Source organism: Triticum dicoccoides, chromosome 3B, assembly GCF_002162155.2.
Source record: "Triticum dicoccoides isolate Atlit2015 ecotype Zavitan chromosome 3B, WEW_v2.0, whole genome shotgun sequence".
In the NCBI taxonomy this organism is placed as follows: domain Eukaryota; kingdom Viridiplantae; phylum Streptophyta; class Magnoliopsida; order Poales; family Poaceae; genus Triticum; species Triticum dicoccoides.
In genome coordinates, this window is record NC_041385.1 from 729,952,419 (window position 1) to 729,968,357 (window position 15,939).

Below are 15,939 nucleotides of genomic sequence, written 5' to 3' on the forward strand. Positions count from 1 at the left end.
ATTCGTTCTTGCATGTTCTCCTGGTATAATCGCAAGCCACGGCTTCTGCTGCATTTGGTGTGTCCAGTAGCAACTCGGGGGTGTTCTTTTCATTTCTCTTCCATGTGAGTAATGTTGCCTGACTGGAACCAATAAGAGCACGTGATGGCTAGTATCATTTTTAGGGTATTTAGCTTTTGCACTCAAGCCATTGAAAGAATGTTTCATACTAGCATAACTGCAACCGTAAACAGGGCCAAAACTGGCTTCATATTCTCCTCTTGCCATGCCATGCATATATACTTTTAAAAACAAAGCTGTTGAATAAGCACAATATATATTGCAAACGTATATGCTGAATTAGTTCACAAACATTCAAGCCAAACAGTGGCATCATCAGCAGTGTCTTAGTTATTTCTCACTGCAAGATGTAGTCGTGCTAGTGGCCTAGTGCTCACAAGATTATATATGTAGCAAAGAAAAGAGAGAAATGGTTCCAATCTCTGGTTATGAACAAGCAGAAGATATTAAATAGCATGAGTGAAGATGTTCGGCATCATCGAGCTTCCGGGCAACCGATCAGCCGCTGGAAGCCTTGGAGACCTCCTTGAGAGCCCGCAGGATCTCATCGGACTTCAGATCGCCGCGCGTGGTGGTAGCCAATGGGCTATCGGACGGGACGACGTCTTCCTTGTGGTAACTCCCTGAGCTCCTCAGCAGGTCCTCGGAGCCTTTCTCGGTGACACCTTTGACGATCACCGTCTTGTGTAGTCCTGAAAGCATCTCCTCACGGTCGGTGTCGCCATGTTCCCCGAGGACCAGGTACATGTTCCCCACGGGCAGGCCCCAGCGCACAAAGAGGTACCTGAGATTGTCGACAGAGATCCAACAATTAATTGATCTGCTTGTTACTTTTTTTGTTCTCCAAATTGCTACAGTATTTTGTGAAAAAAAAATGCAGCACTCTTTTGACCAGAAACAACCGGAGTTCTGCTTTTGCATTATGAAACAAAGTAAAGAGCACTGGACAGGAGAGAAAACAATGGGAAAATAAACTGGACGATAGAAAACGAAATAACACAAGGGCTACAGCAGAATGATGCTTCGCTCAATAAAACAATGCAGTACTCACCTGAGTGCTTGTGACCTTGATGCCATGAGCGGGACAACATGCATCCTTGTTGAGTTCCGGCAGTACATGAGGTGGCACCGGAGGCCACGCATCCTCAGCCTCTCCCGCATCTCATCGATAGTTCGCACCTGTGGAATCAAGAAAATTCAGGTTCAGATAACAATGGTAAGTATTGTTCATTTGTCAGTGAGTAATGAAAGATAAAGATATGCAGGGGCCTTTACCTTCTTGGGGTCCTTGACGAAGAAGGAGACGCAATGCGCATTGCAGGACTCCACGTCAGGCTCGACGACATTGCCGGAGCCGTCCTGTGAGGCCATGAGCTTCCCTATGGTCTGCCTGGCGCCGTCGTGAGACCACCGGTGGTTGATGTGCTGCAGGTAGTCCTGGTCAGGCTGGAGCTTCCCCTGGGCATCCAAGCACTGTGCCGAGCCCGGGTAGTACACCTCACTGCCACTACCGCAGATGAGTGCGTCAAAGTCGGTTGGGGGAACCTTCCCCATCTGCAGGAGCTGGAGCGTCTCGGACAGCGGCATCGCCGTCGACAGCGCGAACCCAGAGATCTTGGACAATTGGGTGTCGGACCGGACCGCCCTGAACACCTCCTGGATCACCTGCAACATCTTCTTGCTGGCGCGTCCGTCATCACCATAGCAGTCCACGGCCACGATAAACAGCCGGCGGCGGCGGCGCAGGAGCGGGTACTTGTTCACGGTGCCAGCGGCGGCTGGATTCTTGTCCGTGCCAGCATCTGGAGCTGCAGAAGACGACTGGTGGAGCTTGTTCATGATCTTCTGCACCTGGTCCTGCGGGTCCGACGAGGCGGGCTCGTTAGTGGAGCCTCGCTCACCGTCGATGGACAGGCGGAGCGATAGGTCCTGGAATTCCATGAGCGAGTCCTCGGCCTCGTCGTCAGCACCAGCGTCCGCCGGCGTGTCCTTGAGCCAGCGCGGATTCCTGATCCGGCACCCGGCCACCCTGGCGAGGTACGTCCGGCAGTGCTCCGGCCACGAGTAGAGGTGGATGTTGCGCAGCCCGTTCTTCCGGCACTCATGCCACAGGTTCTTGTCGGCCACCAGCTTCAGCAGCGCGTCCGCGATGGCGTGCTGGTCGTGCGGATCCACTAGCATCCCACTGTTTAGTGCCTATACCAGTGCCACACACATCACGTAGTTACATCTACTTTCCCACATAACTAGTGCATAGCAAAATTTGCAACACAAGATGTCGAAACATACGATGCATGCTTACATTTGTAATGTCGACCGGACCGCCGTTCTTGGTGGCGACGATCGGGAGTCCATGCGCCGCAGCCTAAAGGCCATAAGAATGCCAGTATAAAGTTATGTTCATCTTTTATTTTCTATGGCAACAAGAAAGCATCAGGTGATTGACATTGTCATTGTCAGATAACTGGAAATGAAGCTGACCTCGATTAGTGTAAGGCCGAAAGGCTCGACAAGAGCAGGATTGATGAATACACCCTGCAGGGGATAACCAATGTTTTCCGTCGGAATGAGATGTTGAATCTTAAACATGGTGGAACAACTGAATATAACATGCAGCAGACCTTCGTCTTGGCTGTGAGGCGATAAATCTCGGGGACGTCGGCCTGCTTGTGATGCTTGGGGAAGGCCACACTTCCGTACAGATCATACTTGTCAACCAGCTTCAAGACAGTGGTGAGGACATTTGCATTGCCGGGAGGCATCTCTTCGATGTCATCTCTGTTCCCCATGATCAGAACCTGAAAACAGATGATGTGAATTTTGTTAACCACCACAAGATATTCTGAAACATGTTTTCTGGTTACTCCTTTCATCCAGTTCCTAATATCATCAAATGTCAAAAGATCATTCACATATTCATCTAAATATGATATATGGTTACTAAGTTTGCAAGTTCCCTCAGTGGGCAGCATTCTCCAAATGCTTTGAGAAGATATTCAGAAACATGTTACTCTTTTCATCAAGGTAACAATGATATGTGGACGATCTTTTGACATTTGATGATATTAGGAACTAAAAATATGTTACTAAATTTGTGTAACTTAAACCAAAAATATGGTTAATGAAGTTGTATAACTGACTTTACTTATTCAAGTAGGCCGTCTATAAGGAGGAAAGATATTGCTTACTAAGTTTGCAAGTTCCCTCAATGGGCGGCATTCTCCAAATGCTTTGACAAGAGTAGTGATGTTCTTCTTCGGATCAGGCCTTGACAGCGCCAGGATCATTGGCTTGTGAGGATTGGTCAGGAACCGCATCACCTGTGGCACGAGTTTCGTGCGACAATATTATGATCATTTTAATTGATGTAGATTGAAATTGATTTGGATATGCATATGAAATTTGGTACCAGACACCAACCTCAGCCCAGATTGGGGGTAGTGACCTCGGTGATGCAGCATCCAAATTGATATCATCTTTATCGCCATCTCCATCGATATCTTGAACCACAACATTGCTGAAATCCATCCCAGGAGGAATCACCTGTCAAGAAGCAGATCGAATTAGCACAAATAAAACCAATGGGGAAAAACTACACTCATTGCCACATATGCCACCTCAAATACCAACTTGCCGGAATTTTGACAGATATGGTACATTGGTATTACACTTGAAAAAATTGCATATACTTGGTACTGGCACTCACCATCATCCTAGGCATGAAACGGCCATGGCAGCTGAGCCCGCGTCTTGTCCGTGCCCGCAGCACTTTCTCGAGCTTGACATCAAAGCCATCATACAATCCCCACTGCTCATCGATCTCCTGCCTGGTGCTAGTAATCACAAGCTCTGCTGCGTCCAAGGCCAGCTCCTCTCCCTCAATACGCCTCATGATCTTGTAGGTTGCGTCAATCTCCTCCTTGGACATGCGACCTTGCATCATAATCTGCTCCAGCTTGTTCCTCCCAAGCGAGTGACCAGTGAGCACCATCGGCACATTCAGCGCACCAGAAAGAAGGGCAGCGACATCGCCAGCGTCGGCATAGTGGCCATGGATCACATAAGGCAGCACTGGCTTCCCATGGCCTACCTGTTCGCCCAAAACCTTGGACATGTTCAGAATGTGCGCAAGGGCTCCATCAACAAACTCTTGGAGGTAAGGCCACAGGGACTCCTTCTTGATGTACTTGTTACTCTGGCCGCAAGGGATGCGCACAATGTATGCCCCGGCACTCTCACCGCTCCCCTCTGCGTCGTGGGAACCGGAGGTTAACATCTCTGTTGGCTCCCCGTAGCTCCAGTCCACGTCGGGGGACGAGACTTGGCGAGTAAACAGGTCTACTCTGTACACTCCAGGCATCATTGCAAGCGCTCTCGCAAGTTCCACAACATATTTCACCTGAAAAATAGGAGAATAGCTCGCCATAAGTCAATGCAAATCTTGATCTTGATTACAAGAAACATTTTGTCTAACTAAAAGTTCGGTTCGGTTTACCTGCCCTCCAGTATCTGAATCACTACCCAGTTCCATGTTTTCTCCACGGACAAGACCGTGCACACTGCAACCAAGATGACAAAAGTTGTAAAACTTTCACGACATCAACATGGCAACGGTCACGCAGTATAGGATAGAAGTAAAAGGAATTGGTTAACCGAGCTGCAAGGTTTAAGAATGAGACCTGATGAGCACAATGTAGAGCTTCTTCTCCTTATTCTCGTCCGACCAGACACTGAGGTCCGAGAAATTCCTCTGGAACTTCTTCTTGGGGGTCCCTGACGGCATCAGCTCGCCGACGATGTCCCCCTTCTCGCCGTCGTCGAGATCTTCCGACAGGTCCTCCGTGGCCTCGCGGCGGACCTGCTCCTGTTCCTTCTGCCGAGCCGACATCCTCTGGATGCCCTCAATTTCCAGCTGCTCGTCATCAAACAATCCATGCCACACCAAAAGGACAAAAATGTTCAGAAGCGTGACCAAATCCAAAAGGAAATACTCTGTTCTGGCAAGAAATAAAACTGCAAATGCCTTATGTTTTTATTTCTTTGTTTACTTTTCTTTTCGTTCCTGTACAGACTCATTCCAAAAGTTTATAAATATATGCAGTAGGAGCAATTCCTAGTGTTTTCCGGAGAAAAAAAATGCAAACGCATCACTCTTGCAGATGCAGTTCCCCTTCAGTTGAGAGAAAATGGGAGGGGGGGAAGTGCAAGCCAACTTATCAGCCATTACTGGTGGCACGAGAAGACCGTAATTCTCTTTCTCTTTTCACAGCATTTGTGTGCAGAAACGATCAGCAATGGTACATCATGAAGCCAAAAAAAAAAACATCATAGGGCCAAGAATAAAATAAAATGAAGATCGTGTGTGTTTGTCTCTGAGATCATCTACAGAGTACTGAATTCTCGAAACCTCCCTCAGAGGCGCAGAGAGAGAGATCATGCATGCCTACGGCCTGATTTGGTTTTTAAACGACGAAATGACCGATCTAACCTCACGATCAAACATGCCGTTGGAAACATCTCGATACGTCGATCCCTTTCATCATCATAAAAAATATTAAAATAATAGATCGACTCATGAGATCGCACCACGATACAGTTAGCAATCAACCGACCGACGAAACCAACCAAAACGAAAAATCAACAAGGGGATTGATCGACGAACACGAGACGATCAAGAAGAGAAGGGAACACGAGAGAGAGGATGGCTTGCCTGCTTCTTCTTGCGGGCGAGGTGCCAGATGCGCCAGCACATGTTCTCGAGGCGGCTGCTGCGCTCGCGGGCGTTGCGGGTTGCCACGACCTTGATCCATGTCCGGTGGAGGTCACTCTCGTCGACGCCCTTCACCACCTCCTCCACGAAGTACGTTGTGGGGTTGAATATCGTGTGCGGCCCGCGGGGGCTCGACGACGACTTCGGGTCACCCCCGCCGGCGCCGCCGCCGCCGCCACCGGAGCCGCCACCGCCTCCGCCTCCGCCTCCCCCACCAGACGCACCGCTGTCGAGTATCGCCTCAAGGTATCCGTTGATCCACTCGTTGCCGGCCATGGTGCTGCACCCGCCGCGGCGGCCCGATTTGTGTGTGTTTGTTCCGTTGAGGCGAGAGAGAGAGGGAGAGATGCTCCGTTGGGCGAGAGGGATGATGGAACTGTCAAGAGAGAGAAAGGGAGAGGAGAGGGGAGAGAAAAAGGGATGGCGCTGGGTGCGTGGCCGTACCGCCGCAGTTATAGGCTCGGTTGAGAGAAACAGGGAGAGCCGGAAGCCAAAACTCCATTGCGGAAGGAGAGGGGAGGAGAGGAGGGAAGCGCGCGCCGCTCGCCCGCCACGTGGAGAGTACGTATGTTCGGTTTTCTCGAGAAAAGGAAATATTGTTTCTACGTGTCGGGGCGTGGCAAGCGCCCGTTGAGGAAACAAATTAGAGAGAGCATCTACAGCCGGATACACCACATTCAACTCCTCAAATGCTCACGGACAACGACCTATTAACGCAACTAATCTCTTTCTAAAAAATTAAATACCTTAATTCAGAAACCTCAAATCCATACAATTACTTGCCATGTAAAATCTAATCCAAACGGAGTTTGTCCGGCTTCACCGAGTCCATGTCCGGCGGTTGGCTGCGCCCCTCAAAGTGTTGCTCCGATCACCAGCGAGGTAGAGTAGGATATGACGCACACCTGCTCATGGGACTCAGGGAGTCGATGTCTCCCCCTACTCTAGAGCCTTCACAGTGTCAGTAGAAGTGGGGCCGACAACGAATCTGTCATGGTCGGAGGTCACGTCGAACATGACGCGGTTGCGGCACCCGGGGTTGCAGGCCATCACTCGAGGCGCCAGAGGGTGCAACTCCGCCTCCTCAACGTCTGTCGCGAGGACTGCCACGACATTCCGCGCTGTCTGCCTCGCACGGTGGGCATGCCACGCCATACACTCAGCGGACGAGACACCGATGGCCATGTCATCGGCGCACTAGTGAAGGGGTTGCGCGTCCGCCACGGTGTCCGGGCGCCAGACGAAGCGCACCTCCTCCGTCGAGGAAGTTGCGACCTGCCTCGTGCCGGATCCACGCACCATTTGGGCGGACGCGATGATTTCGTGATGGATCGCATCCAACCGTTGTCGAGCATTCTCCTCTCGGACGCGACGGAGCGTGACAACGATCTCCTTCTCGGGCCCGACTGGGATGAGGTTCCAGTTTACGGATCGGCTGACGGAGAACTCTGATCCGCTACCCGCCATATGATGGAGAAGGTCGGAGATTGCCGGATGGGAACTTGGGTGGCAGAGTGGACTAGAGGGGAGTGGAGTGGTTAAGGTTTGGTCCGGGAAGCGGATGGGGACGATTATATGTGGTGTCAGGGTGAACCAGTGTGGCTCGAGCTGACGTAGCCGACACACCCGAGCACATCCGGGCATCATCATATCCGCCCTATATTTAGGCTGAATATGACGGATGTCTGTCAGCCTGGACGTTTTGACGCCATTTTAAGGCGCCCGTCTGGATCGGACTTTTTACCGGTTAGTGGCTGGGCATGCGACCGGGCTTTCGAGGCGAGCTCAAGGCGATGCTCTTACGACCGTGGCGTGCAAGTGCCAGCATTGTTCGCCCGAAAAGTTGGATCCGTGAAGATCGTGCGGGCTGATGCGTCCTGTTGGGGATATAACTACTGAGTGTAAACCGCCCAGGAGGGGCCGGTTCACCCTCAACTATATTGAAGCCCATGAAGACCAAGAAGATGGCGCTTTACTGATAAAAGCTTAGAGGACCAGAGCCCAAAGGCGGATTAGGGCCCATAGTTGTAACCGCCATAGTTGTATAACTTGTATTGTAAGTTAGGAAAGCAGAGACCGAGCCGGACACTTGTATGAGCCGGCCTCAGGACTCTGTAAACCGGCCGGGCGTCAACCTGTGTATATATAGGGACGACCCGGCGACGGTTCAAGGACAAGAAACAACAACTCGAAAGCCAGGCATAGCGTGTTTGCTCCCTGGCAATCGAAACCCCAATAATTCCATCACAACTAGACGTAGGCTTTTACCTTCATCGTAAGGGGCCGAACTAGTATAAAACTCTCGTGTCCTTTGTCCGATTTAACCCCTTTAAGCTGACCCGTCGCGATGGCTCCACGACTAAGTCCTTTCACGAGGACATCTAACGTGACAATTCCACGACAGTTGGGGCCCATCGTGGGGCTATCGCACGATGGTTTCGAGTTCTTGAAGGGCAGCTTTGAAGGACTCAAAGGGTACGCGGTTGTCCGGATGACCAAGAGTCGTCGCGGCAAGCTCTACATCGATGATGCAGGCTAGGGCCCCGACGCCGGCTCAATTGAGTACGGGTACCGGGTCCCCTTCGAAGGAATTCACGTCTTCATTAGCAAGATCGGCGAACCGGGCCCTAAGCCGGACATCTGCACCGACCTCGTCGAGACGGCTCAGCGTGCGAGTCCCGCCCGGATTCAGCCCGCCATGAAGCGTGCGTTCGTAGGATGTGTCCATGGGATCGGATCTGAACCGGTGTCCGGAGGTGAGATGGCCGTTTACTCCGATGGTGAGTCATCCACCAGTGAAACCGAGTCCTTGTACCAAGTTCAAGACGGCTTGTTCGAAGGTTATTCCGATGGCACTAGTATTCCGGAATTTCTTGAACCGCCAAATCGGGTCGCAATCTTCATGGCCGGTACACAGCCAGCTTTGCAAAACTCAACGGCAGCGGCACTGGGTTTCGGATCAGCAGCCGGGGCAGGAGGCCCCGCGCGCTGGCCGGCTCAAGTTCTGTGCGGTTTGTTGGACGCCTGGACAACGTTATTGGCCACAACAGTGACCCCGGAGACTCAAGATCGGCACAATGCAGAAGTCACAAAGCTACGGGATCAGATAACTCAGGCCAAGGAGGACTTGGCGGCTGAGGAAATCAGGATGGCTGAGGAATGGGCCGCTTTGGATGCCCAGTCACAAAGGATTCAGGCCGAAAATTATCGACTTTTGCTGGATCAGAACGCCTCGAATGACGTATTGAGGAGGAGACATTAGTCTCGCTTACCGGTGTATTATAATGTAATGAATCTCTTCAGTACGCCAGGAGCGGGAACCAGTAACCCGGCGGCAGCAAACCGGACTACCGTGCCAAGGACCGGAGCACCGGATCAACATCAGGTGATGGGTCCACCTTGACGAACAGACAACCCGCCGCAGTACACAACACCCCCGCCGGGTCACTTATCCATGCCTTTGGACAACATGATAGCTGCAGCATCTCGGCTGGCAGCAATTCCGATGGAGGGTGAGTCGCTAGCAGCAGTTGAGACGCGGCGGGCCAGGGATCTTCTTCAGACTGCTATGGTGCAGCAACAGGCTTATGTTGGGGAACGTTGCAGAAAATAAAATATTTCCTACGGTTTCACCAAGATCCATCTATGAGTTCATCTAAGCAACGAGTCATGGGAGAGATGCATCTACATACCACTTTGTAGATCGCGAGCGGAAGCGTTCAAAAGAACGTGGTTGAGGTAGTCGTTCTCGTCGTGATCCTATCACCGGAGATCCTAGTGCCGAACGGACGACACCTCCGCGTTCAACACACGTACGGTCAACGTGACGTCTCCTCCGTCTTGATCCAGCAAGGGGGAAGGAGAGGTTGATGATGATCCAGCAGCACGACGGCGTGGTGGTGGATGCAGCAGAACTCCGGCAGGGCTTCGCCAAGCTGCTGCGGGAGGAGGACGAGGTGTAGCAGGGGGAGGGAGGCGCCAAGACTTGGGTGCGACTGCCCTCCCCCCTGCCCTCCTTTATATAGGCCCCCAGGGGGGGCGCCGGCCCTGGGAGATGCAATCTCCCAAGGGGGGCGGTGGCCAGGGGGGGTGGAGTGCCCCCCAAGGCAAGTGGTGCGCCCCCCCCACCTAGGGTTTCCAACCCTAGGCGTAGGGGGGCCCAAGGGGGGGCGCACCAGCCAACTAGGGGCTGGTTCCCCTCCCACTTCAGCCCACGGGGCCCTCCGGGATAGGTGGCCCCACCCGGTGGACCCCCAGGACCCTTCCGGTGGTCCCGGTACAATCCCGGGTGCCCGATGGCCGAAACAACACTTCCTATATAGTTTTCTTTACCTCCGGACCATTCCGGAACTCCTCGTGACGTCCGGGATCTCATCCGTGACTCCGAACAACATTCGGTTTGCTGCATACTCATATTCATACAACCCTAGCGTTACCGAACCTTAAGTGTGTAGACCCTACGGGTTCGGGAGATATGCAGACATGACCGAGACGGTTCTCCGGTCAGTAACCAACAGCGGGATCTGGATACTCATGTTGGCTCCCACATACTCCTCGATGATCTCATCGGATGAACCACGATGTCGAGGGTTCAAGCAACCCCGTATACTATTCCCTTTGTCAGACGGTATGTTACTTGTCCGAGACTCGATCGTCGGTATCCCAATACCTCGTTCAGTCTCGTTACCGGCAAGTCACTTTACTCGTACCGTAATGCATGATCCCGTGACCAGACACTTGGTCACTTTGAGCTCATTATGATGATGCACTACCGAGTGGGCCCAGTGATACCTCTCCGTAACACGGAGTGACAAATCCCAGTCTCGATCCGTGTCAACCCAACAGACACTTTCGGAGATACCTGTAGTGCACCTTTATAGTCACCCAGTTACGTTGTGACATTTGGTACACCCAAAGCACTCCTACGGTATCCGGGAGTTACACGATCTCATGGTCTAAGGAAGAGATACTTGACATTGGAAAAGCTCTAGCAAAATGAACTACACGATCTTGTGCTATGCTTAGGAATGGGTCTTGTCCATCACATCATTCTCCTAATGATGTGATCCCGTTGTCAGCGACATCTAATTTCCATAGTCAGGAAACCATGACTATCTGTTGACCAACGAGCTAGTCAACTAGAGGCTTACTAGGGACGTATTGTGGTCTATGTATTCACACGTGTATTATGATTTCCGGATAATACAATTATAGCATGAATAAAAGACAATTATCATGAACAAGGAAATATAATAATAATCCTTTTATTATTGCCTCTAGGGCATATTTCCAACAGTCTCCCACTTGCACTAGAGTCAATAATCTAGTTACATTGTGATGAATCGAACACCCATAGAGTTCTGGTGTTGATCATGTTTTGCTCGCGAGAGAGGTTTAGTCAATGGATCTGCGACATTCAGATCCGTATGTACTTTGCAAATATCTATGTCTCCATCTTGAACATTTTCACGGATGGAGTTGAAGCGACGCTTGATGTGCCTGGTCTTCTTGTGAAACCTGGGCTCCTTGGCAAGGGCAATAGCTCCAGTGTTGTCACAAAAGAGTTTGATCGGCCCCGACGCATTGGGTATGACTCCTAGGTCGGTGATGAACTCGTTCACCCAAATTGCTTCATGCGCTGCCTCCGAGGCTGCCATGTACTCCGCTTCACATGTAGATCCCGCCACGATGCTCTGCTTGCAGCTGCACCAGCTTACTGCTCCACCATTCAACATATACACGTATCCGGTTTGTGACTTAGAGTCATCCAGATCTGTGTCGAAGCTAGCATCGACGTAACCCTTTACGACGAGCTCTTCGTCACCTCCATAAACGAGAAACATGTCCTTTGTCCTTTTCAGGTACTTCAGGATATTCTTGACCGCTGTCCAGTGTTCCTTGCCGGGATTACTTTGGCACCTTCCTACCAAACTTATGGCAAGGTTTACATCAGGTCTGGTACACAGCATGGCATACATAATAGATCCTATGGCTGAGGCATAGGGGATGACACTCATCTCTTCTTTATCTTTTGCCGTGGTCGGGCATTGAGCCGATCTCAATCTCACACCTTGCAATACAGGCAAGAACCCTTTCTTGGACTGATCCATTTTGAACTTCTTCAAAATCTTATCAAGGTATGTGCTTTGTGAAAGACCTATTACGCGTCTCGATCTATCCCTATAGATTTTGATGCCTAATATGTAAGCAGTTTCTCCAAGGTCCTTCATTGAAAAACACTTATTCAAGTAGGCCTTAATGCTGTCCAGGAATTCTATATCATTTCCCATCAAAAGTATGTCATCTACATATAATATGAGAAATGCTACAAAGCTCCCACTCACTTTCTTGTAAACGCAGGCTTCTCCATAAGTCTGCATAAACCCAAACGCTTTGATCATCTCATCAAAGCGAATGTTCCAACTCCGAGATGCTTGCACCAGCCCATAAATGGATCGCTGGAGCTTGCATACTTTGTTAGCATTCTTAGGATCGACAAAACCTTCCGGCTGCATCATATACAGCTCTTCCTTAAGATAACCGTTAAGGAATGCCGTTTTGACGTCCATCTGCCATATCTCATAATCATAGTATGCGGCAATTGCTAACATGATTCGGACGGACTTAAGCTTCGCTACGGGAGAGAATGTCTCATCATAGTCAATCCCTTGAACTTTCCGATAACCCTTAGCGACAAGTCGAGATTTATAGATGGTTACACTACCATCCGCGTCCGTCTTCTTCTTAAAGATCCATTTGTTTTCTATCGCTCGCCGATCATCGGGCAAGTCAGTCAAAGTCCATACTTTGTTTTCATACATGGATTCTGTCTCGGATTGCATGGCTTCAAGCCATTTGTTGGAATCTGGGCCCGCCATCGCTTCTTCATAGTTCGAAGGTTCACCGTTGTCTAACAACATGATTTCCAGGACAGGGTTGCCATACCACTCTGGTGTGGAACATGTCCTTGTGGACCTACGAAGTTCAGTAGCAACTTGATCAGAAGTACCTTGATCATCATCATTAATTTCCTCTCCAGTCGGTGTAGGCACCACAGGAACATTTTCCTGAGCTGCACTACTTTCCGGTTCAAGAGGTAGTACCTCATTGAGTTCTACTTTCCTCCCACTTACTCCTTTCGAGAGAAACTCTTTTTCCAGAAAGGATCCGTTCTTGGAAACAAATATCTTGCCCTTGGATCTTAAGTAGAAGGTATACCCAATGGTTTCCTTAGGGTATCCTATGAAGACGCATTTTTCCGTCTTGGGTTCGAGCTTTTCAGGTTGAAGTTTCTTGACATAAGCATCGCATCCCCAAACTTTTAGAAACGACAGCTTAGGTTTCTTCCCAAACCATGATTCATACGGTGTCGTCTCAACGGATTTAGACAGTGCCCTATTTAAAGTGAATGTAGCTGTCTCTAGAGCGTATCCCCAAAATGATAGCGGTAAATCGGTAAGAGACATCATAGATCGCACCATATCCAATAGAGTGCATTACGACGTTCGGACACACCGTTACGATGAGGTGTTCCAGGCGGCATGAGTTGTGAAACGATTCCACATTTTCTTAAGTGTGTACCAAATTCGTGACTTAAATATTCTCCTCCACGATCCGATCGTAAGAATTTTATCTTTCGGTCACGTTGATTCTCTACTTCATTATGAAATTCCTTGAACTTTTCAAAGGTCTCAGACTTGTGTTTCATCAAGTAGACATACCCATATCTACTCAAGTCATCAGTGAGAGTGAGAACATAACGATATCCTCCGCGAGCCTCAACGCTCATTGGACCGCACACATCGGTATGTATGATTTCCAACAAGTTGGTTGCTCGCTCCATTGTTCCGGAGAACGGAGTCTTGGTCATTTTGCCCATGAGGCATGGTTCGCATGTGTCAAATGATTCATAATCGAGAGACTCTAAAAGTCCATCAGCATGGAGCTTCTTCATGCGCTTGACACCAATGTGACCAAGGCGGCAGTGCCACAAGTATGTGGGACTATCGTTATCAACTTTACATCTTTTGGTATTCATGCTATGAATATGTGTAACATTACGTTCGAGATTCATTAAGAATAAACCATTGACCATCGAGGCATGACCATAAAACATATCTCTCATATAAATAGAACAACCATTATTCTCGGATTTAAATGAGTAGCCATCTCGTATCAAACGAGATCCAGATACAATGTTCATGCTCAAACGTGGCACTAAATAACAATTATTGAGGTTTAAAACTAATCCTGTAGGTAAATGTAGAGGTAGCGTGCCGACGGCGATCACATCGACCTTGGAACCATTCCCGACGCGCATCATCACCTCGTCCTTCGCCAGTCTCCGCTTATTCCGCAGCTCCTGCTGTGAGTTACAAATGTGAGCAACGGCACCGGTATCAAATACCCAGGAGTTACTACGAGTACTGGTAAGGTACACATCAATTACATGTATATCAAATATACCTTTAGTGTTGCCAGCCTTCTTGTCCGCTAAGTATTTGGGGCAGTTTCGCTTCGAGTGACCCTTCCCTTTGCAATAAAAGCACTCAGTCTCAGGCTTGGGTCCATTCTTTGACTTCTTCCCGGCAACTGGCTTACCGGGCGCCGCAACATCTTTTCCGTCCTTCTTGAAGTTCTTCTTACCCTTGCCCTTCTTGAACTTAGTGGTCTTATTGACCATCAACACTTGATGTTCTTTCTTGATTTCAACCTCTGCTAACTTCAGCATTGAAAATACTTCAGGAATGGTCTTCACCATCCCCTGCATATTGTAGTTCAACACAAAGCTCTTGTAGCTCGGTGGGAGCGACTGAAGGATTCTGTCAATGACCGCCTCGTCCGGGAGGTTGATCTCCAGCTGTGACAGGCGGTTGTGCAACTCAGACATTTTGAGTATGTGCTCACTGACAGAACTGTTTTCCTCCATCTTACAACTATAGAACTTGTTGGGGACTTCATATCTCTCGACCCGGGCATGAGCTTGGAAAACCATTTTCAGCTCCTCGAACATCTCATATGCTCCGTGCTTCTCAAAACGCTTTTGGAGCCCCGGTTCTAAGCTGTAAAGCATGCCGCACTGAACGAGGGAGTAATCATCAGCACGTGATTGCCAAGTGTTCATAACGTCTTGGTTCTCTGGGATGGGTGCTTCACCTAGCGGTGCATCTAGGACATAATCTTTCTTGGCTGCTATGAGGATGATCCTTAGGTTCCGGACCCAGTCCGAATAGTTGCTGCCATCATCTTTCAGCTTGGTTTTCTCTAGGAACGCGTTGAAGTTCATGTTGACATGAGCGTTGGCCATTTGATCTACAAGACATATTTTGCAAAAGTTTTAGACCAAGTTCATGATAATTAAGTTCATCTAATCAAATTATTTAATGAACTCCCACTCAGATTAGACATCCCTCTAGTCATCTAAGTGTTACACGATCCGAGTCGACTAGGCCGTGTCCGATCATCACGTGAGACGGACTAGTCATCATCGGTGAACATCTACATGTTGATCGTATCTTCCATATGACTCATGTTCGACCTTTCGGTCTCTTGTGTTCCGAGGCCATGTATGTACATGCTAGGCTCGTCAAGTTAACCCTAAGTGTTCTGCATGTGTAAATCTGTCTTACACCCGTTGTATGTGAACGTAAGGATCTATCACACCCGATCATCACGTGGTGCTTCGGAAACAACAAACTTTAGCAACGGTGCACAGTTAGGGGGAACACTTTCTTGAAATTATTACAAGGGATCATCTTATTTACTACCGCCGTTCTAAGTAAACAAGATGCATAAAACATAATAAACATCACATGCAATTATATAATAGTGACATGATATGGCCAATATCATATAGCTCCTTTGATCTCCATCTTCGGGGCTCCATGATCATCTTCGTCACCGGCATGACACCATGATCTCCATCATTGTGTCTTCATGAAGTTGTCACGCCAACGACTACTTCTACTTCTATGGCTAACGCGTTTATCAATAAAGTAAAGTAATTTACATGGCGTTCTTCAATGACACGCAGGTCATACAAAAAATAAAGACAACTCCTATGGCTCCTGCCGGTTTTCATACTCATCGACATGCAAGTCGTGATTCCT

The 15,939-nt window shown here is 49.3% G+C and overlaps 1 protein-coding gene across 1 annotated transcript; it reads right to left on the reverse strand.

The window, feature by feature from the left end:
- Nucleotides 1-299: 299 nt before the first annotated feature.
- LOC119278137 (probable sucrose-phosphate synthase 1) lies at nucleotides 300-6,264 on the reverse strand. Its single transcript, XM_037559493.1, has 12 exons — nucleotides 5,771-6,264; nucleotides 4,740-4,972; nucleotides 4,556-4,619; nucleotides 3,767-4,459; nucleotides 3,481-3,603; nucleotides 3,249-3,380; nucleotides 2,682-2,858; nucleotides 2,542-2,595; nucleotides 2,363-2,425; nucleotides 1,336-2,256; nucleotides 1,112-1,239; nucleotides 300-844 (listed from the first exon to the last, which is right to left on the reverse strand). Exons 1-12 carry the CDS (start codon nucleotides 6,104-6,106, stop codon nucleotides 559-561), a joined length of 3,210 nt encoding a protein of 1,069 aa, XP_037415390.1. The 5' UTR covers nucleotides 6,107-6,264; the 3' UTR covers nucleotides 300-558.
- Between the last annotated feature and the right edge of the window lie 9,675 nt (nucleotides 6,265-15,939).